This window comes from Salvelinus alpinus, chromosome 35, assembly GCF_045679555.1.
Source record: "Salvelinus alpinus chromosome 35, SLU_Salpinus.1, whole genome shotgun sequence".
NCBI lineage: Eukaryota > Metazoa > Chordata > Actinopteri > Salmoniformes > Salmonidae > Salvelinus > Salvelinus alpinus.
The window spans coordinates 8,072,791-8,100,572 of NC_092120.1; the positions used below are offsets into that span (position 1 = coordinate 8,072,791).

At 47.9% G+C, this 27,782-nt stretch overlaps 1 protein-coding gene across 16 annotated transcripts in view; it reads right to left on the reverse strand.

Annotated features, from left to right (window-relative positions):
* Nucleotides 1–27,782, reverse strand: part of rims2a (regulating synaptic membrane exocytosis 2a) — a 226,129-nt gene that overhangs the window by 90,603 nt on the left and 107,744 nt on the right. For 5 of the 16 annotated variants that reach the window (XM_071384233.1, XM_071384234.1, XM_071384238.1 and 2 more), the window contains exons 7-13: nt 20,205–20,425; nt 18,382–18,501; nt 13,329–13,428; nt 9,606–9,729; nt 8,850–8,896; nt 8,481–8,593; nt 204–251 (exon numbers count right to left, since the gene is read on the reverse strand). In XM_071384233.1, the coding sequence (XP_071240334.1) occupies nt 204–251; nt 8,481–8,593; nt 8,850–8,896; nt 9,606–9,729; nt 13,329–13,428; nt 18,382–18,501; nt 20,205–20,425 (773 nt within the window). Of the gene's footprint in view, nt 1–203; nt 252–8,480; nt 8,594–8,849; nt 8,897–9,605; nt 9,730–13,328; nt 13,429–18,381; nt 18,502–20,204; nt 20,426–20,574; nt 20,643–27,782 lie in introns of all 16 variants that reach the window. The other 11 variants (XM_071384236.1, XM_071384235.1, XM_071384242.1 and 8 more) reach the window with 3 other exon arrangements.

Sequence of the window (27,782 nt, forward strand, 5' to 3'; positions counted from 1 at the left end):
GACTCCTGTCATAACCGTATGATCATGTTATATGGTATCAATGAATAATAATAATAATAATGACATAATGCACCGCACTGCAAGGGAAAGATGCTGCCATTTCCCTGGTATGCATTTTCCAAGATGGAGGAAACCAAAAAGGCCAAAGAAAAAGGCGAGCGAAGACCAAAGAGAGTCAGTCTGTGAGTCAGACAGGTGTTTACCTGGACCCTAGGGACAAAAGGCGCTGTTCTTCTACTAAGGCTTTGGCTCTGGATAAGCAAAATTAAACAACAACAAAGAACAATGCAATAAAACCAAAAAACCACAAAACAACCAACAAAACACACTCACTGGACTCTAACCAGCGCCACAATAACACAAACACATTTTGAGGAGGAGGGGACGGAGAGTCAATCTAGCAGTGTGTGTGTTTTTCCCCACAGTTCATTAGCATCAATCTGCATCTCATTATTCACTAATGTGTTGTATTGTCTTGGAGCCTTATCTGTGGTTCCTGTACCTTCACACCGTAAACCTCAGAGAGAGGAAGAGGCTGCTCTGCTCCCGCTTTCACAGAAAATGATTGATGACTTCCAACTAAGCATTCCCTTCCGTGCTCTCTGGACTGTAACTTTCCTTCCTTTCTTCATTTAACATTTGCGTCATGATGACGTATTCAATTCCAATTGTTCCCTCAACACGGTTTGGAAATAATAATAATAATAATAATAATAAAAACACATTACAATTTCTAACTGCATCCAATGTATTATTCAACTGGCACTTGATCCAACAAGGTAATGTACTACAGTATATCAACTACTGTATATTAATGACAGTATAAATACAGTATATCAACTACAGTATATTAATGACAGTAGAATTACAGTATATTAATTACAGTATATTAATGACAGTATAATTACAGTATATTAATTACAGTATAACTACAGTATATTAACTACAATACGATTCAAATACTCTTGTTTTGGTTTCAAGGTCAGCTCATTGATGAAATGGAGAGAACTTCTGGATCTGAGTGGTGTGGGGCTGAGTGCTACAGGTAGGGATTGCAGAGATCAGAACTGCAGCCTGATTGGCTGACTGGGTTCTATTTGCGTCATAACTGTCAGCATGGGCCTCCTGGGTGTAGGCCTATAAATACTGGAGGGCCTGTGTGTGCCTGCTACCTCTCTCTGTGCTCCTTCTCTCCCTGGCTCTCACTCTGCTCTGCCATGCTCCTGTTACATACAGACAGGAGAGGAGAGAAGCCAGGCGGAGACGCTAGCAGCAGCACAGATTAGATCTCCCCCTCCTCACCAAAGAAAACATCAACAAGCAGAAAGAACACTGACATCAAAAGATTCCTTCTCTTCCTTCCTTCTCTTCCTTCCTTCTCTGGCTCTAGGAGCAGTTTTACTGGAGTGCAACATTCAGTCAACTATCAAACCTTCTCACCTCTTCTGATAAACAAACACACTATGGACTTGATAGACTGATATATTTTGACTGATATAGACTGGTATATTTTGACTGATATAGACTGGTATATTTTGACTGATATAGACTGGTATATTTTGACTGATATAGACTGGTATATTTTTTGATACCTTGATATATTTCATTGATATCTTTCTTATATTCTTCACATATAATATTGATGTGTTTTCATAAGGAAAGGGATTGAAAAGCTGTGACTATTTCATAACTCTCTATATTTTTTCTCCAAGAAACTAAATATCCTGAGTGTTGAGACAACAAAATAAGTGTTAGAGGTTAGCATTAGTCTATTTCCGTCTAGCCTCCTGAGTTTTAGATTTAATTCCTCCCATGTTTATCTCAACTGACAAGCCTTTTACTCACTTCCCCCAAGAGTAAATTAGGCATCAGATAATAAGCAACATGGTTCAGGGTAACAGGATATATGGTCCTAAGCTGGGTTGGGATGGGTCCAACTGAACAACTCAGAGCTCCAGCTACTCTCAGAGCTCCAGCTACTCTCAGAGCTCCAGCTACTCTCAGAGCTCCAGCTACTCTCCAGAGCTCCAGCTACTCTGTCACGACTTCGACCGAGGCAGGCTCTCCTTCCCGTTCGGGTGGCGTTCGGCGGTCGTCGTCACCGGCCTATTAGCTGCCACTGATCCTTTTCTCCCCCTCCCTATGTGTTTATTGGGCGCACCTGTTTTGTATGAGGGTTAATTAGTTGGGCTTATTTAATCAGCCGGCATACACGTTTCTTTGTGCGGGATTGTTTGTTTGTAAGTGGTGGTGTTTGTTTCGTGCATCGTGTTTGATGTACTGTTTTCGTATTCCCCGTGTCTGGGGTTGTTGAAGTGGTCACCCAGTGTGTTAGTTGGGTGGCCTAGTTTTCTTCATGTTCATTAAAGAACATTTGGTTATTGCACCTGCTGTTGCCTGCGCTTGACTTCCACTCCGACACCCAGGCCTTACAGAATCCCGCACCATCTGATATGGAGTCAGCAGGAGCAGCGACCAACCCTCTCCCATCGATGGAGGAACAGGTGTTCCATCACACCACGGTTATCCACCGTATTGGATCAGCGATGGAGTCAATAATGGAACGTATGGATCGATGGGAGAGGAGTGGTTTCCTCTCTCCACCTTCGGCTCCTCCAGCCCAGGACTCTCCATCCCTCGGCTCCAGCGCTCTCCATCTGACACTCCCGAGGGATTATGATGGATCGGCGGCGGGGTGCCAGGGGTTCCTACTCCAACTGGATCTGTACCTTGCCACCGTAAGACCCACTCCCTCGGGAGCGGAGAGGGTGAGTGTCCTCGTCTCCTGCCTCACGGGTCGTGCTCTGGAGTGGGCAAACGCAGTCTGGAATGGCGCAGACTCAGCGAAGGAGCACTACCCAGAGTTCACCCGCCGTTTTCGGGCCGTATTTGACCATCCTCCAGAGGGCCGAGCGGCGGGAGAACGACTGTTCCACCTTAGGCAGGAGAAGAGGAGCGCCCAGGATTACGCGCTGGAGTTCCGGACCCTGGCTGCAGGATCTGGGTGGAACGACAGGGCCCTTATTGATCACTACCGGTGTAGTCTCCGGGAGGACGTCCGCAGGGAGCTAGCATGTCGGGACACCGCTCTTTCCCTGGATGAGCTGATTGACATGTCTATCCGTCTGGACAATCTGCTGGCTGCCCGCGGGCGTTCTGAGAGGGTCCTGTACGTTCCACCACCCAGCCCCTCCGCTCCTATTCCGATGGAGGTGGGAGGGGCTGGGCAGAGGGGTACCGGAGGAGGAGGCTCTCCCTGCACCAGCTGTGGTCGGAGAGGACACACGGCCGATCGGTGCTGGGGGGGTCCGTCTGGGAGTCGAGATGGCAGGCGGAACACTTCTCGATCACCCCAGGTGAGTCAGCACCAAACTCACCCAGAACCCCCTGTTAGTCACATGTTTGTCTTGATTTTTTTCCTTAAATTTTTCCCCTCTTCCCAGCATAGGGCGCTAGTCGATTCAGGCGCAGCTGGGAATTTTATGGATCGCGGACTCGCTCTTAGGTTAAGGGTTCCGCTTGTGCCGATAGATTCTCCCTTTCCCGTGCACTCCCTAGATAGCCGGCCATTAGGGTCAGGGGTGGTCAGGGAGACCACGGTTCCCCTGGACATGGTGACGCAGGGGAATCATAAGGAGCGTATTAGCTTTTATATTATTGATTCGCCTGCGTTTCCGGTGGTACTAGGGATTCCCTGGCTGGCCCGGCACAATCCTAAAATTTCGTGGAAACAGGGGGTTCTCCAGGGGTGGTCAAAGGAGTGTTCTGGAAGGTGTTTGGGAGTTTCCATCGGTGCCACGTCGGTGGAGAGTCCAGACCAGGGTTCCACGGTGTGCATTCCCTCCGAGTATGCCGATTTGGCAATCGCTTTCAGTAAAAAGAAAGCGACTAAATTACCACCTTATCGACCGGGAAGGGATTGTGCGATAGATCTCCAGGTAGACGCTGCGCTTCCCAAGAGTCACGTGTACCCATTGTCCCAAGAGGAGACGGTGGCTATGGAGACATATGTCACTGAGTCTCTGGGACAGGGGTACATTCGGTCCTCCATCTCACCCGCCTCCTCGAGTTTCTTTTTTGTGAAGAAAAAGGAGGGAGGTTTGCGTCCGTGTATTGATTATAGAGGTCTAAATGCCATCACAGTGGGGTTTAGTTACCCACTACCTCTCATTGCTACGGCAATGGAATCATTTCACGGAGCGCAGTTCTTCACAAAATTGGATCTCAGGAGCGCGTATAATCTGGTGCGTATTCGGAAGGGAGACGAGTGGAAAACCGCATTTAGTACCACATCTGGCCATTATGAGTACTGCGTCATGCCGTATGGGTTAAAGAATGCTCCAGCCGTTTTCCAATCCTTTGTAGACGATATTCTCAGGGACCTGCACGGGCAGGGAGTGGTTGTTTATATCGATGACATTCTGATCTACTCAGCCACTTACGCCGCGCATGTGTCTCTGGTACGCAAGGTGCTTGGTAGACTGCTGGAGCATGACCTATATGTCAAGGCTGAGAAGTGTGAGTTCTCCAAACGAGCCGTCTCTTTTCTGGGTTATCGCATTTCCACCTCGGGCGTGGTGGTAGGGAGTGACCGCATTAAGGCCGTGCGTAATTGGCCGACTCCGACCACGGTAAAAGAAGTGCAGCGGTTTTTGGGTTTTGCCAACTACTACCGGAGGTTTATCCGGGGTTTTGGCCAGGTGGCAGCTCCTATTACCTCACTGCTGAAGGGGGGTCCGGTGCGTTTGCAGTGGTCAGCAAAAGCGGACGGAGCTTTCAACAGGTTGAAGGCGCTGTTCACGGATGCGCCCGTGTTGGCACATCCGGATCCCTCTCTAGCATTCATAGTGGAGGTGGACGCGTCCGAGGCTGGGGTAGGTGCCGTGCTATCACAGCGCTCTGGTACGCCACCAAAACTCCACCCCTGTGCTTTCTTCTCGAAGAAGCTCAGCCCAGCGGAGCGTAACTATGATGTGGGGGACCGGGAGTTGTTAGCAGTGGTCAGTGCCCTGAAGGTGTGGAGACACTGGCTTGAGGGGGCTAAGCACCCTTTTCTCATCTGGACCGACCACCAGAATCTGGAGTATATTCGGGCAGCCAGGAGACTGAATCCACGTCAAGCAAGGTGGGCCATGTTCTTTACCCGATTCCAGTTTACCTTAACGTATAGACCGGGCTCCCAGAACGTAAAGGCGGATGCACTGTCCCGTTTTTACGACTCGGACGATCGGCCCACTGAACCCACTCCCATCCTTCCCGCCTCTAGGCTGATAGCACCAGTGGTGTGGGAAGTGGACTCGGACATCGAGCGGGCGTTACGGGCGGAACCCGCTCCTCCTCAGTGTCCGGTGGGGCGGAAGTACGTGCCGCTTGGTGTCCGGGACAAATTGATTCGGTGGGCTCATGTTCTACCCTCCTCGGGTCACCCTGGGGTGAAGAGGACAGTGGGGAGCCTTCGGGGAAGGTATTGGTGGCCTACCTTGGCAAGAGACGTTAGGGTTTATGTTTCCTCCTGTTCGGTATGCGCCCAGAGTAAGGCTCCTAGGCACCTTCCTAGAGGGAAGTTACAACCCCTCCCCGTTCCACAACGGCCTTGGTCGCACCTGTCCGTAGATTTTCTGACCGATCTTCCCCCGTCTCAGGGGAACACTACGGTACTGGTGATTGTGGATCGGTTCTCGAAGTCCTGTCGTCTCTTCCCGTTGCCCGGTATTCCTACAGCCCTACAGACTGCGGAGGCATTATTCACCCACGTCTTCCGGCACTACGGGGTGCCGGAGGACATTGTTTCTGATCGGGGTCCCCAATTCACGTCCCGAGTATGGAGGGCGTTTATGGAGCGGTTGGGGGTCTCGGTCAGCCTTACCTCCGGTTATCACCCTGAGAGTAATGGGCAGGTGGAGAGAGTGAACCAGGAGGTGGGTAGGTTTCTGCGGTCGTATTGTCAGGACCGGCCAGGGGAGTGGGCGAGATACATTCCCTGGGCCGAAATGGCCCAGAACTCACTACGCCACTCCTCTACTAACGTGTCCCCCTTTCAGTGTGTATTGGGGTACCAGCCGGTCCTGGCACCATGGCATCCGAGCCAGACCGAGGCTCCTGCGGTGGAGGAATGGGTGCAGCGCTCCAAGGAGACATGGAGAGCCGTCCAGGAATCACTTCAACAAGCTAGTGGACGGCAGAAGAGGAGTGCTGACCGCAACCGCAGTGAGGCCCCCGTGTTTGTACCGGGGGACAGGGTCTGGCTCTCGACCCGAAACCTGCCCCTCCGCTTGCCCTGCCGGAAGCTGGGTCCGCAGTGTGTAGGGCCCTTCAAAGTCCTGAGGAGAATAAACGAGGTGTGTTATCGATTACAACTCCCTTCCTATTATTGTATTAACCCCTCGTTTCATGTGTCTCTCCTCAGGCCGGTGGTAGCTGGTCCCCTGCAGGACGGTGAGGTACCGGAGGTCCCTCCTCCCCCTCTGGACATCGAGGGGTCCCCGGCGTACACGATACGGGCCATTCTGGACTCGAGACGCCGGGTGAGGGGCCTGCAGTACCTCGTGGACTGGGAGGGGTACGGTCCGGAGGAGAGGTGCTGGGTACCGGTGGGGGACATTTTGGATCCGTCTATGCTGAGGGATTTCCATCGCCTCCATCCGGATCGCCCTGCACCTCGTCCTCCGGGTCGACCTCGAGGCCGGTGTCGGCGCGCTGCGGGAGCCGCGCGTCAGAGGGGGGGTACTGTCACGACTTCGACCGAGGCAGGCTCTCCTTCCCGTTCGGGTGGCGTTCGGCGGTCGTCGTCACTGGCCTATTAGCTGCCACTGATCCTTTTCTCCCCCTCCCTATGTGTTTATTGGGCGCACCTGTTTTGTATGAGGGTTAATTAGTTGGGCTTATTTAATCAGCCGGCATACACGTTTCTTTGTGCGGGATTGTTTGTTTGTAAGTGGTGGTGTTTGTTTCGTGCATCGTGTTTGATGTACTGTTTTCGTATTCCCCGTGTCTGGGGTTGTTGAAGTGGTCACCCAGTGTGTTAGTTGGGTGGCCTAGTTTTCTTCATGTTCATTAAAGAACATTTGGTTATTGCACCTGCTGTTGCCTGCGCTTGACTTCCACTCCGACACCCAGGCCTTACATACTCTCAGAGCTCCAGCTACTCCAGAGCTCCAGCTACTCTCCAGAGCTCCAGCTACTCTCCAGAGCTCCAGCTACTCTCAGAGCTCCAGCTACTCTCCAGAGCTCCAGCTACTCTCCAGAGCTCCAGCTACTCTCCAGAGCTCCAGCTACTCTCCAGAGCTCCAGCTACTCTCAGAGCTCCAGCTACTCTCCAGAGCTCCAGCTACTCTCCAGAGCTCCAGCTACTCTCAGAGCTCCAGCTACTCTCCAGAGCTCCAGCTACTCTCCAGAGCTCCAGCTACTCTCAGAGCTCCAGCTACTCTCCAGAGCTCCAGCTACTCTCAGAGCTCCAGCTACTCTCCAGAGCTCCAGCTACTCTCAGAGCTCCAGCTACTCTCAGAGCTCCAGCTACTCTCAGAGCTCCAGCTACTCTCAGAGCTCCAGCTACTCTCCAGAGCTCCAGCTACTCTCCAGAGCTCCAGCTACTCTCAGAGCTCCAGCTACTCTCAGAGTTCCAGCTACACTCCAGAGCTCCAGCTACTCTCAGAGCTCCAGCTACTCTCCAGATCTCCAGCTACTCTCAGATTTCCAGCTACTCTCCAGAGCTCCAGCTACTCTCCAGATCTCCAGCTACTCTCCAGATGCTCCAGCTACTCTCCAGAGCTCCAGCTACTCTCAGAGCTCCAGCTACTCTCAGAGCTCCAGCTACTCTCCAGAGCTCTAGCTACTCTCCAGAGCTCCAGCTACTCTCCAGAGCTCCAGCTACTCTCAGAGCTCTAGCTACTCTCAGAGCTCCAGCTACTCTCCAGAGCTCCAGCTATTATCAGAGCTCCAGCTACTCTCCAGAGCTCCAGCTACTCTCAGAGCTCCAGCTACTCTCAGAGCTCCAGCTACTCTCCAGAGCTCTAGCTACTCTCAGAGCTCTAGCTACTCTCAGAGCTCCAGCTACTCTCCAGAGCTCCAGCTACTCTCCAGAGCTCCAGCTACTCTCCAGAGCTCCAGCTACTCTCAGAGCTCCAGCTACTCTCAGAGCTCTAGCTACTCTCAGAGCTCCAGCTACTCTCCAGAGCTCCAGCTACTCTCCAGAGCTCCAGCTACTCTCCAGAGCTCCAGCTACTCTCAGAGCTCCAGCTACTCTCCAGAGCTCTAGCTACTCTCCAGAGCTCCAGCTACTCTCCAGAGCTCCAGCTACTCTCAGAGCTCCAGCTACTCTCAGAGCTCTAGCTACTCTCCCTGAATACTGCAGAGAAAGAGAGAAAGAAAACATCTGTTCTCAAACCCTCTGTGTGAATCTACACTGTATGATCCTTTCCTGCAGGTAATGTAGGCCCAGACAGAGCCAGGGTGTATTGTGGGTATTGTAGTAGGGTACTCACTGAGAGCTGTCCTGACAGGTACTGGGGGGCGTCCCGCAGCATCCCGGGGCTCATGGGAGACGTGACAGAGATAGAGGGGCGATCCATCTTCTGAGACTCAAAGGAACTCGAACCTGAGACAGGCCAGACAGGAGGAGGTCACATGATCAAATCTGAAACACTGTGATTTTGGTAACATACTTCAAGGAGAGGAAGAGAGGAAGAGGGAGAGAGAGGGGGGAGGGGAGAGAAGAAAGAGTGTAGGTAGAGAGATAGAAATGAGATACCATCACCTCTCTTTGTCATTACCTTAGCTTGATATTTCAAGGTTGATTAATTAACGCAGGCTAATTAGTTATCATTGGGAAATGAAAGAAAAGCCAGACTTACTTGATTCCAGTTGTGCATGTGTGCTGTCTGGTATCCGAGGAATATCTCTGAAAGGAGAGGGGGGGGGGGTGAGGAAGGAGGAGGGGATCAATTGGTGCTAATGCTGAATGCACTGTATTTTAATGGTCCTAAGAAGAGCATTAGTCTTCATTCTCCTGTACAGCAGCTCCCTCCCTCAGCAATACAAAGCAGGACAAATATAGACACTGACAAAGCAAAGGGGTTTCTGATTTCTCTGGGTATCTCTACTTTCAAAAACGATTGGCATCCCGCTGTTTGTGGAGGAGAGGGTGAGAGTGGGTAGTGAGACACAGAGGGAGAGAGAGAGAGAGAGAGAGAGAGAGAGAGAGAGAGAGAGAGAGAGAGAGAGAGAGAGAGAGAGAGAGAGAGAGAGAGAGAGCGAGAGTGAGAGAGTGAGAGAGCGAGAGAGAGAGGCGGCAGCCACCGTTCATTTCATTGTGCCGCACTGCTAGTCCCATATGAGCCTCTGACACTGTCATCACACAGGAGGACTGATGGAGGGGAGGGATATTGGAAGGGAGGAAGGGAGGGATGGTTGGGAGGCAGATATGTTAAATAAACAAGCTGGTGCTGGCAAAACAAATGACATTGAAATACACTCAGCCCCCATTTTCCATTTCTCACATACTCTCTCTCCTCTGCAAGACACATATTTCTACAAATGTATGAATGAGAATACACTGTAGTTTTGATGGTTCAGTAGTAATACGTGTAGTTGCTGTTGTGAGGTCTTACCCTATGGGCCTTGAGACCACCAGTTCCACCTGGGGTTCTGGCTTTGATTCTAGAATGATATTGTAAACTTCTTTAAATGTGGCTCCTTGTAAAAACCTCCCGTTCCACTCCAGCACCTGGTCGCCTGTGAAACAAGAGATGCTGTCAGTCATCCACACACCAAGACGTCAGCTGGCACGGTGCAGTTATGAACACGGGAAGCATAGTTATAAATATAGTTAAAAACATGATCCGTGTAGTTATAAACATGAGCAGGCCCACATGATGGAAAAAAGGAGAACATGAATGGTATTGTAGAAAAAACACAGCACACATAAACAAACAGTACAGCATTGTAATCTTCCTGCTACGGTAATTGTCACGCCCTGGCCTTAGTATTCTTTGTTTTCTTTATTATTTTAGTTAGGTCAGGGTGTGACATGGGTATTTATGTGGGTTTTGTAGTGTCCAGGGTGATTGTAAGGTTTAGGGGGTTTATTTAGAGTAGTTGGCTTTATGTTTAGTATAGTTGTCTAGCTGTGTCTATGTTGTGTGTCGTTGTCTAGGAAAGTCTATGGTTGCCTGAATGGGTTCCCAATTAGAGACAGCTGGTTTCTGTTGTCTCTGATTGGGAGCCATATTTAAGGTAGCCATAGGCTTTAGTTTGTTGTAGGGAAGTGTCTATGTAGAACGTTTGTAGCCTGTATGTATGTGCACAACGTTTGTAGCTTCACGGTTGTTTTGTTAGTTTGTATAGTGTTTTGTGTCTTGTGTCGTGTTCATCTTCGTGGTGTTATTAAAAGAAGATGGCTTATTTTCCAAATGCTGCGTTTTGGTCCGTCTCTCAACCACACGATCGTGACAGAATTCCCCACCACAACAGGATCAAGCAGCATGATCGGAACCAACAACAGCGGCAAAGTAAACAGGACTCATGGACATGGGAGGAGATCCTGGACGGCAAAGGACCCTGGACTCAGCCAGGGGAATATCGCTGTCCCAAAGCGGAGCTGGAGGCAGCGAAAGCGGAGAGGCGGTTTTATGAGGCAAAGGCAAGGCAGAGTGGCTGGAAGCCCGTGAGTAACACCCAAAAATTTCTTGGGGGGGGGATAAAGGGGAGTGTGGCGAAGCCGGGTTGGATACCTGAGCCAACTCCCCGGGCTTGCCGTGGCGTAAGAGGGCGTCGTACTGGTCAGACACCGTGTTATGCGGTAAAGCGCACGGTGTCCCCAGTACGCGTGCTTAGCCCAGTGCGGGCTATTCCACCTTGCCGCACTGGGAGGGCTAGGTTGGGCATCGAGCCGAGTGCCATGAAGCCGGCCCAACGTATCTGGTCTCCAGTACGTCTCCTCGGGCCGGCGTACATGGCACCAGCCTTACAGGTGGTGTCCCCGGTTCGCCTGCATAGCCCAGTGCGGGCTATTCCACCTCGCCGCACTGGCAGGGCTACGGGGACCATTCAACCTGGTAAGGTTGGGGAGGCTCGGTGCTCAAGAGCACGTGTCCTCCTTCACGGTCCGGTATATCCGGCGCCACCTTCCCGCCCCAGCCTAGTACCACCAGTGCCTACACCACGCACCAGGCTTTCAGTGCGTTTTCAGAGCCCTGTTCCTCCTCCACGCACTCTCCCTATGGTGCGTGTCTCCAGCCCAGTTCCTCCAGTTCCGGCACCACGCACTAAGCCACCTGTGCGTCTCCTGAGTCCTGTACACACTGTTATTTCTCCCCGCACTCGTCCTGAGGTGCGTGCCCTCAGTCCGGTACCACGCACCAGGCATATAGTGCGCTTTGAGAACTCAGTGTGCCCTGTTGTTGTTCCCCGCACTAGCCTTAAGGTGCGTGTCATTAGCCCGGTACCTCCAGTTCCGGTACCACGCACCAGGCCTACAGTGCGTCTCAGCCGGCCAGAGTCTGCTGTCTGCCCAGCGGCGCCTGAACTGCCCGTCTGCCCAGCGGCGCCTGAACTGCCCGTCTGCCCAGCGGCGCCTGAACTGCCCGTCTGCCCTACGCCGTCTGAACTGTCCGTCTGCCATGAGCCTGCAAAGCCGCCCGTCTGCCATGAGCCTGCAAAGCCGCCCGTCTGCCTTGAGCCTACAGAGCCGTCCGCCAGACAGGAGCCGCTAGAGCCGTCCGCCAGACAGGAGCCGCCAGAGCCGTCCGCCAGACCGGATCAGCCAGAGCCTTCCGCCAGACCGGATCAGCCAGAGCCTTCCGCCAGACCGGATCAGCCAGAGCCTTCCGCCAGACCGGATCAGCCAGAGCCTTCCGCCAGACCGGATCAGCCAGAGCCTTCCGCCAGACCTGATCAGCCAGAGCCTTCCGCGAGCCATGACCAGCCAGAGCCGTCAGCCAGCCATGACCAGCCAGAGCCGTCAGCCAGCCATGACCAGCCAGAGCCGTCAGCCAGCCATGACCAGCCAGAGCCGTCAGCCAGCCATGACCAGCCAGAGCCGTCAGCCAGCCATGACCAGCCAGAGCCGTCAGCCAGCCATGACCAGCCAGAGCCGTCAGCCAGCCATGACCAGCCAGAGCCGTCAGCCAGCCATGACCAGCCAGAGCCGTCAGCCAGCCAGGATCCGCCAGCCAGTCCGGAGCTGCCGTCCCTCAGCACGGAGCTGCCGTCCCTCAGCCCGGAGCTGCCGTCCCTCATCCCGGTGTTGCCCCTTATCCCGGTGCTGCCCCTTGTGTCGATGTTACCCAAAAGATTAAGTGAGGGTAATATGAGGGTGGTCATTTGTAGGGGGAGATATAAGCTGGGATTGACTATGGTGGGGTGGGGACCTCGCCCTGAGCCTGAGCCACCACCGTGGTCAGATGCCCACCCAGGCCCTCCCCTAGACTTTGTGCTGGTGCGCCCGGAGTTCGCACCTTAAGGGGGGGGCTATGTCACGCCCTGGCCTTAGTATTCTTTGTTTTCTTTATTATTTTAGTTAGGTCAGGGTGTGACATGGGTATTTATGTGGGTTTTGTAGTGTCCAGGGTGATTGTAAGGTTTAGGGGGTTTATTTAGAGTAGTTGGCTTTATGTTTAGTATAGTTGTCTAGCTGTGTCTATGTTGTGTGTAGTTGTCTAGGAAAGTCTATGGTTGCCTGAATGGGTTCCCAATTAGAGACAGCTGGTTTCTGTTGTCTCTGATTGGGAGCCATATTTAAGGTAGCCATAGGCTTTAGTTTGTTGTGGGGAAGTGTCTATGTAGAACGTTTGTAGCCTGTATGTATGTGCACAACGTTTGTAGCTTCACGGTCGTTTTGTTGTTTTGTTAGTTTGTATAGTGTTTTGTGTCGTGTTCATCTTCGTGGTGTTATTAAAAGAAGATGGCTTATTTTCCAAATGCTGCGTTTTGGTCCGTCTCTCAACCACACGATCGTGACAGTAATATTATAAATAATTGAATAGGCCTCGGTCGCAACCCATATGGTAACAAATAACAGCACATCTGTCTAGTTCATACATGTTGTAATTAGTGCTATTAAATGAAGGTCAAAGGGTGTCAGAAGTTAATTCAAGGTTCTGACCCAGTTCAGCACCAGTTCACCAAGTAATCCAAATGTTTCTTGAATCACTGAAGTAGCTTATTAAATCTACAGTGCTGTGTACATGAGACATGTATTGACAATCTTCAGTGTACTTCTAAACTTGGTAAATGTAGTTCTAAACATAGTAAGTGTCGTTCTAAACATGGCTAATGTAGTTCTAAACATGGTACCTGATGCAGTTAGAGTATAAAATGAGGTCAATAGGTACCTGGTCTGAGGTGTCCAACAGTGTCCGCTAGACTTCCTTTCCTCACTTTAGTGATGAAAGCACAAAGTCTACCAGATTCTGTCATCTTTCCACCCACCACCTATGAAGGAAGCAACACCCATCAACATGTATAGTATTAGTATATAGTATTACACTGTAACATAATCACCCACCACCTATGAAGGAAGCAACACCCATCAACATGTATAGTATTAGTATATAGTATTACACTGTAACATAATCACCCACCACCTATGAAGGAAGCAACACACATCAACATGTATAGTATTAGTATATAGTATTACACTGTAACATAATCACACCCTCAATATGGTGTAAGCAGCCTGGCAGGGAAGGAATATGGATGCACTGATCACTTTGTTTCATAGAAACATATTTATTGACCACGTTTGAAAATCCACATGTGAATTCAATTCACACATGGTAAAATGCAACCTGCAGATCTAGGCCTAATTGTAATTGTAAATGTAGCCACATAGCATCATTCTGCCCATAGGGTGCTATTCTTGAATAGAGAAAGTAGCTACATGTTTAGTCAAAATGTACATCTCATAATGTTGAATGTCCCTGTGTGTTGTGTTGGAACCCTGGGGCCATCTCTCTCTGCATGGTGCTCTCTCTCCATTGTGCTGGAACACTTGAGGCCTGGGGGGCCTATAGCAGGCCAGGCAGCCCAGCTCTGCTCTACTCTGTAAGCCCCTGGACCGCTCTCCCTCCACAGGCATCAGACAAATAAAATCCCCTCTTAATGGCAGTTGAATGCCAACATACAAAGGAGCTTACGGAAGTATCCTAAATGAAATGGCTTTATGTAACAGCCGGGTGAGAGAGAGCGAGAAAGGGACTGTGAGAGTGAGAGATAGAGATAGTTAGAGAGAGAGACAAACAGACTGGCTGGTCACTGCTTGCTGCTGAGCGAGGAGAAACACATAGCGTACCGTACAGCACAAAGAGAAACTGACCAGACACAAACATACCAATTCAGGAAGCTCATTCAATCACTAATGATTTTCCCATCTTGCCACTCTCCTTTTCTCTCCTGATGGTTCTCACTGTGCTAGCTCTCACTGTGCTAGCTCTCACTGTGCTTTGGCTAGCTGTGTGTGCTCAGCTCTTTAACCAGCCCACGCCGCACAGATTAGGTAGAGTAAGGAAAACCTAAGATACTTTTCATCAGAAAATCTACCCGTCTAATCATGATATACTGTAAATATGGGCCATATGTTTAGTAGCCTAGTTACAGTACTGTACATAATGGGGAATAAGCTGTACAATCACAATGTTTCAGATGTGATCTCTCTATCTACAGTAAAGGGACATTGTCTCTGACTGAGGATTTCAAATAGGCTTTTCTACATAACAAAATGTTCCAAATGGTACACTACTCCTTATATAGCGCACTACTACCAGTTCCCTGGTTAAAAGTAGCGCACTATATAGGGAATAGGTTGCAGTTTGGGATGCAGTGAGTTTTTGAGAGTTTTTGAGAGTTTTTTTGCACTGAGCCAATGAATGTCGTTCATTAAAAAGGTTCAATGTGAGCATGTTTGGATACACAGGGTGCATCACAAATGGCCCCCTATTCCCCATATAGTGCACTACTTTGATGTACACTATATAGGGAATAGGGTGCTATTTGGAATACAGTCATGAACATAAAGTATTTGATATCAATATACAGCTCATTAATATTAATCAGGAAAATAATTACCCGCCTAATTAATATTAAATCATGAATAATACAATTATGTAATTCATAATTAGGCAAGGCACCCACACATATCACTTCAAAATGTATATGCAGATAAAAAAAGCCACAGCTGAAGGACAGTTTGGTAATGTCTTTTTAGCAACGTCTTTTTCCTCACCCACAAAACCAGTTTACAACCATAAAATGATGTCAATAAGATATCATCTCACCGTTGCCGCTTGTTATAGCCCACCCTCTGCCCCCAGATGTGCCCTGGACACCATATGTCAATTGATTGCCCCCCATCTATCTTCAGAGCTCGTGCTGCTAGGTAACCTAAACTGGGACATGCTTAACACCCCGGCCATCCTACAATCTAAGCTTGATGCCCTCAATCTCACACATATGATCAATGAACCTACCAGGTACCACCCCAAATCTGTAAACACGGGCACCCTCATAGATATCATCCTAACCAACTTGCCCTCTAAATACACCTCTGCTGTTTTCAACCAAGATCTCAGCGATCACTGCCTCATTGCCTGCATCCGTAATGGTTCTGCAGTCAAACGACCTCCCCTCATCACTGTCAAACGCTCCCTAAAACACTTCAGCGAGCATGCCTTTCTAATCGACCTGGCCTGGGTATCCTGGAATGATATTCACCTCATCCCGTCAGTAGAGGATGCCTGGTTATTCTTTAAAAGTGCCTTCCTCACCATCTTAAATAAGCATGCCCCATTCAAAAAATGTAGAACCAGGAACAGATATAATCCTTGGTTCTCTCCAGACCTGACTGCCCTTGACCAGCACAAAAACTGCATTAGCATCGAATAGCCCCCGTGATATGCAACTTTTCAGGGAAGTTAGGAACCAATATACACAGGCAGTTAGGAAAGCTAAGGCTAGCTTTTTCAAACAGAAATTTGCATCCTGTAGCACAAACTCAAAAAAGTTCTGGGACACTGTAAAGTCCATGGAGAATAAGAGCAGATCCTCCCAGCTGCCCACTGCACTGAGGCTAGGAAACACTGTCACCACTGATAAATCCACTATAATTGAGAATTTCAATAAGCATTTTTCTACGGCTAGCCATGCTTTCCACCTGGCTACCCCAACCCCGGTCAACTGCCCGGCACCCTCCCACAGCAACTCGCCCAAGCTTCCCCCATTTCTCCCTCACCCAAATCCAGATAGCTGATGTTCTGAAAGAGCTGAAAAATCTGGACCCCTACAAATCAGCTGGGCTAGACAATCTGGACCCTCTCTTTCTAAAATTATCTGCCCAAATTGTTGCAACTCCTATTACTAGCCTGTTCAACCTCTCTTTCGTATCGTCTGAGATTCCCAAAGATTGGAAAGCTTCCGCGGTCATCCCCCTCTTCAAAGGGGGAGACACTCTAGACCCAAACTGCTACAGACCTATATCTTTCCTACCCTGTCTTTCTAAGGTCTTCGAAAGCCAAATTAACAAACAGATTACAGACCACTTCGAATCCCACCATACCTTCTCCGCTATGCAATCTGGTTTCAGAGCTGGTCATGGGTGCTCCTCAGCCACGCTCAAGGTCCTAAACGATATCATAACCGCCATCGATAAGAGACATTACTGTGCAGCCGTATTCATCGACCTGGTCAAGGCTTTCGACTATGTCAATCACCACATTCTTATCGGCAGACTAAACAGCCTTGGTTTCTCAAATGACTGCCTCGCCTGGTTCACCAACTACTTCTCTGAAAGAGTTCAGTGTGTCAAATCGGAGGGCCTGTTGTCCGGACCTCTGGCAGTCTCTATGGGGGTGCCACAGGATTCAATTCTTGGGCCGACTCTCTTCTCTGTATACATCAATGATGTGGCTCTTGCTGCTGGTGATTCTCTGATCCACCTCTACGCAGACGACACCATTCTGTATACCTCTGGCCCTTCTTTGGACACGGTGTTAACTAACCTCCAGACGAGCTTCAATGCCATACAACTCTCCTTCCGTGGCCTCCAACTGCTTTTAAATGCAAGTAAAACTAAATGCATACTCCTCGACCGGTCACTGCCCGCACCTGCCCGCCTATCTAGCATCACTACTCTGGACGGTTCTGATGTAGAATATGTGGACAACTACAAATACCTAGGTGTCTGGTTAGACTGTAAACTCTCCATCCAGACTCACATTAAGCATCTCCAATCCAAAATTAAATCTAGAATCGGCTTCCTATTTCGCAACAAAGCATCCTTCACTCATGCTGCCAAACATACCCTCGTAAAACTGACCATCCTACCGATCCTCGACTTCGGCGATGTCATTTACAAAATAGCTTCCAACACTCTACTCAACAAATTGGATGCAGTCTATCACAGTGCCATCCGTTTTGTCACTAAAGCCCCATATACTACCCCCCACTGCAACCTGTACACTCTCGTTGGCTGGCCCTCGCTTCATACTCGCCGCCAAAGCCACTAGCTCCAGGTCATCTACAAGTCTCTGCTAGGTAAAGCCCCGCCTTATCTCAGCTCACTGGTCACCATAGCAGCACCCACCCGTAGCACGCGCTCCAGCAGGTATATCTCACTAGTCACCCCCAAAGCCAATTCCTCCTTTGGCCGCCTTTCCTTCCAGTTCTCTGCTGCCAATGACTGGAACGAATTACAAAAATCACTGAAGCTGAAGACTCATATCTCCCTCACTAGCTTTAAGCACCAGCTGTCAGAGCAGCTCACAGATCACTGCACCTGTACATAGCCCATCTGCAAATAGCCCATCCAACTACCTCATTCCCATACTGTATTTATTTATTTATCTTGCTCCTTTGCACCCCAGTATCTATACTTGCACATTCATCTTCTGCACATCAATCAGTCCAGTGTCTAATTGGTATATTGTAATTAATTCGCCACCATGGCCTATTTATTGCCTTACCTCCCTTATCTTACCTCATTTGCACACACTGTATATAGATTTTCTTCAGCTCTATTATTGACTGTATGTTTTGTTTATTCCATGTGTAACTCTGTGTTGTTGTATGTGTCAAACTGCTTTGCATTATTCTTGGCCAGGTCGCAGTTGTAAATGAGAACTTGTTCTCAACTAGCCTACCTGGTTAAATAAAGGGCAAATAAAAAAATAAAAAAATCATTTACCAAATTATATCCGCTACGTATACTCTTTAGCGAGGCCCAAACGGCAACATATTCCCTCTACATACGGAATAGGATACCATTTGGGAAGAAACCTTTGAATAGTGATGGACAGCTGTAATAACAAACGGCCTCTGACCATCAGGTCAGACTGGTCCCAGTAGATAGACAGAAGTCCAGACAGAGACGTCAGACAGACAGGGCAGACTCACCTTCAGTCCCAGCAGTGCTCCTGAGTCTCGAGGTACACTTCCATCCTTCATCCGCTTGTTGAGCAGAATCCGCCCTATTAGGCGCTCCCCATCTTTGGAGGGTTGCCATGTCACTGGATGCTATAGGAACACACACAGCAACAACACACCTTGTGTTTCACAACTCATCCACACCAGATTCACTTCAATCACTTTAAAAAGACTTCTACAGAAAAGTGTGTATCATGTGAGGGGTGGGGGGTGGGGCTGGGGTATCAATTAATTTGACTTAATGAACGATCACACAAGCTCTGGCTAGTTATCTAATCTGGTGATTATAGCTCTGTCTCTATCCTTTCTATTTCAGATTATATAACCTGTCTTTTCTTTTGGGAATAGCCGGACTATCACAATTCGATAATAAAATACATATTTCATCAAAATCGAAAAAATAATTGTATCTACTGCATCACAGTTATACGTACTGTAGTTGAAGGCAAAATGTTATAACAATGGAAAAATAAAACAATATTTACAATAACACAGCCCACCTTTTAAGCAGTGATTAACTATGTACATAAACATACTTCATGGAAGTACTTCAATCTGATTTTAGGTACTATTTTCACTAAAATTATTCAATTCACATTTTTTCTATGTATGTTATGTTATGGTAAATGTATCACACAAAAGTGTTATTAAATGAAAATGAAAAATGCTGCACATCTAATGCCAGGCCTTGTGTGATCCTGCCAACAGGGAATAGGTAGAGTGCATTCAGCACCCCATGCAGGGTAAAATAGGCAAACCATCACGCCCTCCTCGTCATCGCAGAGCAGAAGCTCCACACAAACCATCTGAGAAAATCTGCACTGTATCTAGAACATCTCACTTAAACTCAGCCACATTAGCATCAAATCCAGTTGAGTTTGGATGAGTGTAGATTTTGTCTGATGGTCTGTGAGGGAGGCCTTAGCTGAAGGCAGAGGGAGGTTAAGACTGCACTCCACCACTCTCTGCCCTGCTACACACAGCACTACACCTCCACACTGGAGCAGTTAGAAGCAGATGAAGAAAACATGTATTACGCAACAACAACAAAAAGAGGTGAACCAAAGTAGGATTTATGGAGGAAAACTCCCAAAAGAACAGCACAGCGCGATGATTAAGGCCAAGATGAAGAGAGACAAAAAAATATGAAATCACAACAAACATGACAGCGGAAGGGAAAAAAAGAAAAACGTAACTTTGTCTGTGCAAAAGAAATCCAATCGTCCCTGTTCTCAGTTCTAAGTGGTTGGTTCAGTTTTGCTATTGGACTGAGTGGAGATCTAGGGGGGATAATGACTTGACTAGGTAGTGTGCGTTGGGAGAGGAGGGGTCATTCCAGTGAGAGGTAGGTGTCGTTACCCTACTGTAACGTTACTAAGATGGCCGCTACAGTAACAATAACAAAACAGACTGAGAGCAACTAGCAACATGCAACTAGAGGAGTGGACATTGCTGTGTGCCATGACAATAAAAGGGTTGTGTTTTAATGCTCCTGGATAGATCTTTATGCTGCCAGAGAGCAAACAGCAGAGCAATAAAGAGGGGTTCCCCATCTCCTATTTCAGCAACACCCAGCAAGCTGCTGTCGAAATGAAATCAATCTTATCAATTCCCCGGAATAATAATAAAGACAAAGTTCAAAGGAAAATCAATCAATTCAAATTTAAAAAAGAATAAACATGTCTACTATTTAACAATTAGTGACAGATAACAAAGACCGGAGGAGGTAGGTAAAGAAAAATAAAGAAAAAAAGAACAAAATGCAGATATTTTGGCTACATAGTCTCCAGTACCTTCTCACTATGGCTATGCTGATTGTCCTCGTTTAGGGTAGTGCTACTGCATGTGTCAACGCCAGAGTCTTTAACCTGGGGTTCGCACCATTCTGCGTCCTCTTCCAATGAGTGGCCCCCAAAGCGCACCATTTTCTTTTGCCTCTCAGATAAGGTGTTGTGTGTTGAGTCGGACAAAAATGCCTGCTCAATAGTTTTTCTTTTCCCCCTTTGACTGTCCCCTACAGGTGTGGGATAAAAAACAGAAAGAAAGAAGAAAACCCATGCGGAGGTGTAAATAAAACAAAGCAAACATGAAATGACAAAGGACTCTGAGAGGGGGAGGAGGGGAGGAGGAGGGGGGTTAGGGGCAGGGCTCCGCATGTCTCACCAAAGACATTGGGGAGGCCTCGCTGCTATGCCATGACGCATGGTCCAACCAGTGGCCATCCAAATCTCCTGTGGGAGCCACACACACACACACACACACACACACACACACACACACACACACACACACACACACACACACACACACACACACACACACACACACACACACACACACACACACACACACACACACACACACACACACACACACACACACACACACAACACACACACACACACACACAAGAGAAGACAGCGAGAGGAAAAGGTGAGGCCCACAGAACTCCAACGTACAGTGCTGACACACACACGCAGACACACACACTCACAGGTGAACAATAGCTCCTGTGAAGAGAGTAGAAACATACAGTCCACATACAGTAGATTGGCCTCTCTGAAGTCAATACTGCGATGGTATACAGCACAGAGTACATGACCATGACTACTAACACACACATTCAGACAACACAAGCACAGACCATTTAGGTTGTGTTTAGTCTTGGAACAATTCTCATTGGTTGCAAGACCAAACCAGGCCCCACACTCTTGTTCATAAATCATTCACACATGCTGCCAGTCAAACCTCTTTTCCAAGACATTCTGTTGAAGCAAACTAGCCAAAGATATCGTTGTAACTCTCTGCAGTAATTCACATTGTTCAAATGAAGATAGTGTCCGTGCGTCCTGCCATCTTAACAGCCTGGGTCTGGATCAGAGAGAGAGAGAGAGAGAGAAAGAGAGAGAAAGAGAGACAGAGAGAGAGAGAGAGAGAGAGAGAGAGAGAGAGAGAGAGAGAGAGAGAGAGAGAGAGAGAGAGAGAGAGAGAGGTGCTTCCTGGGATGTAATATGTTTAACTGGGACAAAGATGGCAATGCCCCAGCAACCTTAACTAACCTCAATCTAAAGTGCACCAGGGAGAGCTTTTTAAGATGCTATCCTGATGACTGCCTTGCCCAGATCTGTACTGGAGGCATCAGTGGATGGGATGGATGGATACAGCCTTGAGAGATGGAGGCTGGGCAAATGGCTATTATGCCATTACATGTTCAGTTTTTCCCATATGTTTGTGTTGCTCAGACAGTAAAGTGAGTGAGTAACAGTCATATTCCCTCAGCCCAGCAGGCCAGGCAGGGACTTCAGCAATCAGGGAGAGAGTTCATATTTTTCTCTGGCTGTGCTCTGTGTGTGCACTTTCTCCAATAAGGCTCAGTCAGTGTGTCTGTAACCTGTCTGATGTGGGTCAGGGGGATCGATGGAGACTGGCTCCCTCAGACAAACCAAGAACTAGTCCCTGTAAACGCCCATCTCTCGCTCTTCTCTTCCTTTCCTCGAGACTGGCTCGCTCAGACAAACCAAGAACTAGTCCCTGTAAACGCCCATCTCTCTCTCTCTCTCTTCCTTTCCTCGGTCCTCCACTTCTCTCTCTCCTCCATCCATCCTCAACCCATCGCTCTCCTGATCGAGAGATCATCATCTTTAGATCCAACATGACTTCTGTACCTGCTTTCTAGAACGACATCATGTTGTTATAGACTTCAGCAGCGTTTCCTCTGGTTGATGATGGTGGTGGATGTGCAGAGAGAGACTGCAACAAACACTACAATTTGATGAAGAAGCTTGTAAAGCCAGCTAACTAAAAGAGTGAGAAGTAGTGAATGTTGAAGGCGGGATGGGAGTCTTCTCCGACAGAAGGAGAGGTACGGAGGGCTGAGGTGGCCCGTCGAGAGGATGAGTCATTTTGTAGCGTTCTTTCTTTGAAGTTAACATGAGATATTAGTGTCTGTCTCGCTCTCTGTCTGTCTCTCTCAGCCAACGGAAGATATACCAACACATGAAACATTCCAGATAAACACTATTTACACTATAAACACTATTTAGTAGTACTATTAGCTTCCATTGGCCACTCATTTACAACCCCATAAGACAGAAATTCGGAAACATGAAATGATTCATATTAAAAGCATACAGCGATGAAGTATGAGGCATGGCCAGCCACTTGCTCGCCCATTTTGTCACTATGGACCATTCAGGACACTGGATCTGTCTCCATTGCCGATTTGTCGATATATAGCTTGCCGTATGTTCAGTATGCACTGTAAAAATAAATAAAAAACTGGCTTTTTTGTTTACTCAACTTTTCGGTCAAAGTGTTACCTGAGCTAAACAGCGATTGTAACACACAATGTTTTCAACTCACATATTTGATACCAGTGACACAACATGACTACATTGTGTATGTTCAAAACACAGTAGTTCATGTTCAACATGTCCTCACCTGGGATTTGAACTCACAACCTCTTGGTTCACTGCATTCTGATCTTCCTGCTACACCACCATGTCTGTGTCAATTATCAGTTCATCTGACTATTCTCTCATCATTGATTTGATTGACTTATTTCAGCAATTGTAAGTTTTTCAGTGTAGTTATCTAATGTTGGTGGGGCACATTAACCTGTTTTAATGATACTCCTGAATCACTATGATAAAATACATTTCATTCTTGAATGTACTTTTAACAGAGCTGAGATTTACTTTTTTAGTTAGAGATTTACTTTTTTTAGTTTATCAATGCAGGTGAAAGCAATCAGACACAGCCATGGTGATATAGCAGGAAGATTGGAATGCTGTGAACCAAGAGGTTGTGAGTTCAAATCCCAGGTAAGGACATGTTGAATATTAATTACTGCATAAATGAACATGCACAATGAAAACATGCGTTAGTTACACAGTCTATTTTTGGGATAAAATTCGCAAATTATAATTTCTAGTTGAATGAACATATGAGGCATTTTGAGCAAACACATCATTTTAAGTTGACTGAATTTTTTACTACGTTTTCTACAATTTAAGAGTTTGGCCAAACTCTTTTTTTTGTTCAGGTAAGACCGAAAAATTGAGTAAACCAAAAAAGGCTGTGGAACCAGTGTAGGAGTAAATGAGACACATAGATAACACAGACGTATAGGACAGCTGAACATTAAAAACAGACCATAGGAAGACAGGGAGACACATAGGCGCCTAAGACAACTGGACACACTAAGGATAGGGGAGACATAGATGTCTGCTGATTCCAATAAAGGCAAACAAAACAAAGAGTACATTGACACATTAATGAAAGGAAGAGACCCATGATCTGCTGACACAGAGAGGGACCCATTGTCAGCTGCATCTAAAAAGACGAAGGCCTATAGGATAGATAGACATATATTATTTTTAGGATAAGAGAGGGTCCGGCCACCATTATAATCTAACTGAAAGCAGATATGGGCGTTATTGGGCGTAAACAAGCAGGAAGCTTGAACTAAAAGATAATGGTGGCGAATGACTTAAGGGAAGAAACTTCATTTGCATGAGGGATGGACATAATGCTATGTGTGTATAAATATAAGAGCTAGGGGTCTGGAAAAGGGTGTGATCCGCGGACCATTCCGGCTGGCAATGCTCTGTATTAAAAGCCTAATTGATTTCACAAGTTCTTGTAAGCGTTATATTTGAACCGATTTTCCACGACACCAGTTACTTAATGATAATTAGCTGAAACAAGTAGATTGTTTTAACAGTAAGCGTGTGCGAGTTCAACCGACTGTAGTACACACTACACAGTGTGCCCATACGTCTGCAGGCACAGGTAAGGTTAATAGAACCAGTGCATTTATGCAACCCAAAGCTGCACGCATCATTTCCTTCGCATCACTTCCTGTGAAAAGAGAATAATATAATGGAGCTATGAAGGACAGGTCTCCATAAAGCAGTTAGCCTGGTGAATACATAACTCAATCTGGGAGAAGTCAGGGAATTCAGTTGGAAGCATATAAAAATAGCTTTATGCTGCATATGTTGTTAGGGTTGGGGGTTTGGGTAGGAAGCGAAGGGGGAGATCAGATATTCTCTCAATACCTCTCTAAATGTATAGCCTGGTCTGAAGCTTTACTCTAGGGTTGCTATCAAGAGTGTTGAGGATCACGTCGTTGGAAGCTGAGAAAACAGTAAATAATTTCTACATTAATATTCATGAATATTTTTCAAGGCTGGCCGAGACACTGTATGTCAGAGTAAGGTCAAGTCCTCTCCAAAACAACCAGCCATCCTCCCTTATCACCATCCCTCCACCCCTCCCCTGGTCCTATCACAAGCCCTCCATCCCTCCACCCCTCCCCTGGTCCTATCACAAGCCCTCCATCCCGTCACCCCTCCACTGGTCCTATCACAAGCCCTCCATCCCTCCACCCCTCCCCTGGTCCTATCACAAGCCCTCCATCCCGTCACCCCTCCCCTGGTCCTATCACAAGCCCTCCATCCCTTCACCCCTCCACTGGTCCAATCACAAGCCCTCCATCCCTTCACCCCTCCCCTGGTCCTATCACAAGCCCTCCATACCTTCACCCCTCCACTGGTCCAATCACAAGCCCTCCATCCCTTCACCCCTCCCCTGGTCCTATCACAAGCCCTCCATCCCTCCACCCCTCCCCTGGTCCTATCACAAGCCCTCCATCCCTTCACCCCTCCACTGGTCCAATCACAAGCCCTCCATCCCTTCACCCCTCCCCTGGTCCTATCACAAGCCCTCCATACCTTCACCCCTCCACTGGTCCAATCACAAGCCCTCCATCCCTTCACCCCTCCCCTGGTCCTATCACAAGCCCTCCATCCCTTCACCCCTCCCCTGGTCCTATCACAAGCCCTCCATCCCTTCACCCCTCCCCTGGTCCTATCACAAGCCCTCCATACCTTCACCCCTCCCCTGGTCCTATCACAAGCCCTCCATCCCTTCACCCCTCCCCTGGTCCTATCACAAGCCCTCCATCTCTTCACCCCTCCCCTGGTCCAATCACAAGCCCTCCATCTCTTCACCCCCCTCCCCTGGTCCTATCACAAGCCCTCCATCCCTTCACCCCTCCCCTGGTCCTATCACAAGCCCTCCATCCCTTCACCCCTCCCCTGGTCCTATCACAAGCCCTCCATCCCTTCACCCCTCCCCTGGTCCTATCACAAGCCCTCCATACCTTCACCCCTCCACTGGTCCAATCACAAGCCCTCCATCCCTTCACGCGTCCCTGTGGGTGCTAAAACCACTTACTGTATACAGTTATGCCCAGTGATAAAACATTATGGAAGTCCCCAGATGGGCTGTGCCCTCCGTGACCCGCTGGAACCAACAGCTGACAACACTCAACACTGATTACCCTCCCTGCCACACACACACACACACACACACACAAACACATTTTAGCATCCCTGCCTCTCCTCTCCCTGCCTCTCCTCTCCCTGCCTCTCCTCTCCCTGCCTCTCCTCTCCCTGCCTCTCTTTGTCTCAGCTGCTGCAACCAAATGACTTTGCTATTGTGTCCATGATAGCCCCAAACAGCTTACGGCTTGCAATTCTAACAGTCACAGATGTTTAAATCCCATAGACATTATGAAATCCCATAAACATGTTGAAATCCCATAAACATGTTGAAATCCCATAGACATGTTGAAATCTCATAGACATGTGAAATCCCACAGAAATCCCACAGACATGTTTAAATCCCACAGACATGTTTAAATCCCACAGACATGTTTAAATCCCACAGACATATTTAAATCTCATAGACATGCTGAAATTACATAGACATGTTGAAATCACACATCTCTCCAGCTAATCTGAAGTCAGCCAACCACACATTCACTGTCACGTTCCTGACCTGTTTTCTGTTGTTTTTGTATGTGTTAGTCGGTCAGGGCGTGAGTGTGGGTGGGCATTCTATGTTATGTGTTTCTATGTTGGTTAATGGGTACCTAATATGGTTCTCAATTAGAGGCAGGTGGTTTTCATCTCCTCTGATTGAGAACCATATTAAGGTAGGTGGTGTCACATTGTTTGTTGTGGGTGGTTGTCTTCCGTGTCTGTGTCTGTTTGCACCACACGGGACTGTTCCCTTTGTTCGTTCGGTTTTTGTGTAGTCTATTTTCCTGTTCGTGCGTTCTTCGTGTTATGTAAGTTCGTTTGTTCAGGTCTGTTGTCTACATCGTTTATTTGTTTTGTAGTATATTATTCAAGTGTTATTTCGTGTTTCGTCATTTTCATTTGAATAAATATTATGTCTACCTTCAACGCTGCATTTTGGTCATCTGATCCTTCTCTCCTCTCCTCGTCCGAGGAGGAGGAAGACGACAGCCGTTACACACACACACACACACACACACACACACACACACACACACACACACACACACACACACACACACACACACACACACACACACACACACACACACACACACACACACACACACACACACACACACACACACACACACACACACACACCATCCACCACCACGCCCCTCAGATGGGGGCTGAGCTAAGCTACTGTTGTCCCAGTCTAGAGAATGTTGCCTCCCTCTTCCTCCTGTTTTATTAACAGTGCCAATCACAATTGGGCCCTGATCCCTGGTGAGGACCGGTAAAACCCCAGCTGAGGGTGATTCAGCCAACAGGAAACTCATCACAGCCGTAAATTGTGAGCATCAGCAGTCTCCTCCCTCATCCCTCCCTCCCCGGCCCCCCCAGTTGGTTTCACTCGGGCTTGGCGTAGCAGGCACGGGGACCCACCACCAAAGTGCTGATTCAGGGTTCCGGCAGCAGCACAACGTGGGGAGGAGACAGCGGAGAAAGAGTTCATTGCCAGCAGGCTCTCCATCACTTTGACAACTCAATAGAAACCAGTGTAAACTATTAATTGGATCATTAATTATTGATGGTGTTTTTACTACAATTCGGGGGGGCGAGAGCAGAAAGAGAGAGAGAGAGAGACAAAGAGAGAGAGACAAAGAGAGAGAGCGAGAGAGAGAGAGAGAGAGAGAGAGAGAGAGAGAGAGAGAGAGGTGAAACATTGTGTATGTTTAAACAGTATCCATGCTGTGAGGTAAAGGGAGCAGATTAGCTGTGTGATTTGTGTTTGTGGAACCAGATTGTCCAAAAACATCCAAGGTGTAGCAGGTTAAAGAGCTACAGAATCAATTATTATTTAGGACATTTGTTATTTTTTTAACAAATGTTTAAAAAATACTTAAAAATATTAAAATAATAGTCAATGTACTGTTATTACAATGTAGAAACGCACACTATAACATTATAATTTTTTTTGTTTGGCATTGAACATAAGAACGCCCTTTACTCAGCAGGGGGATGTTGGACTAGTCCTTGTCCTAAAAACCAGACCAA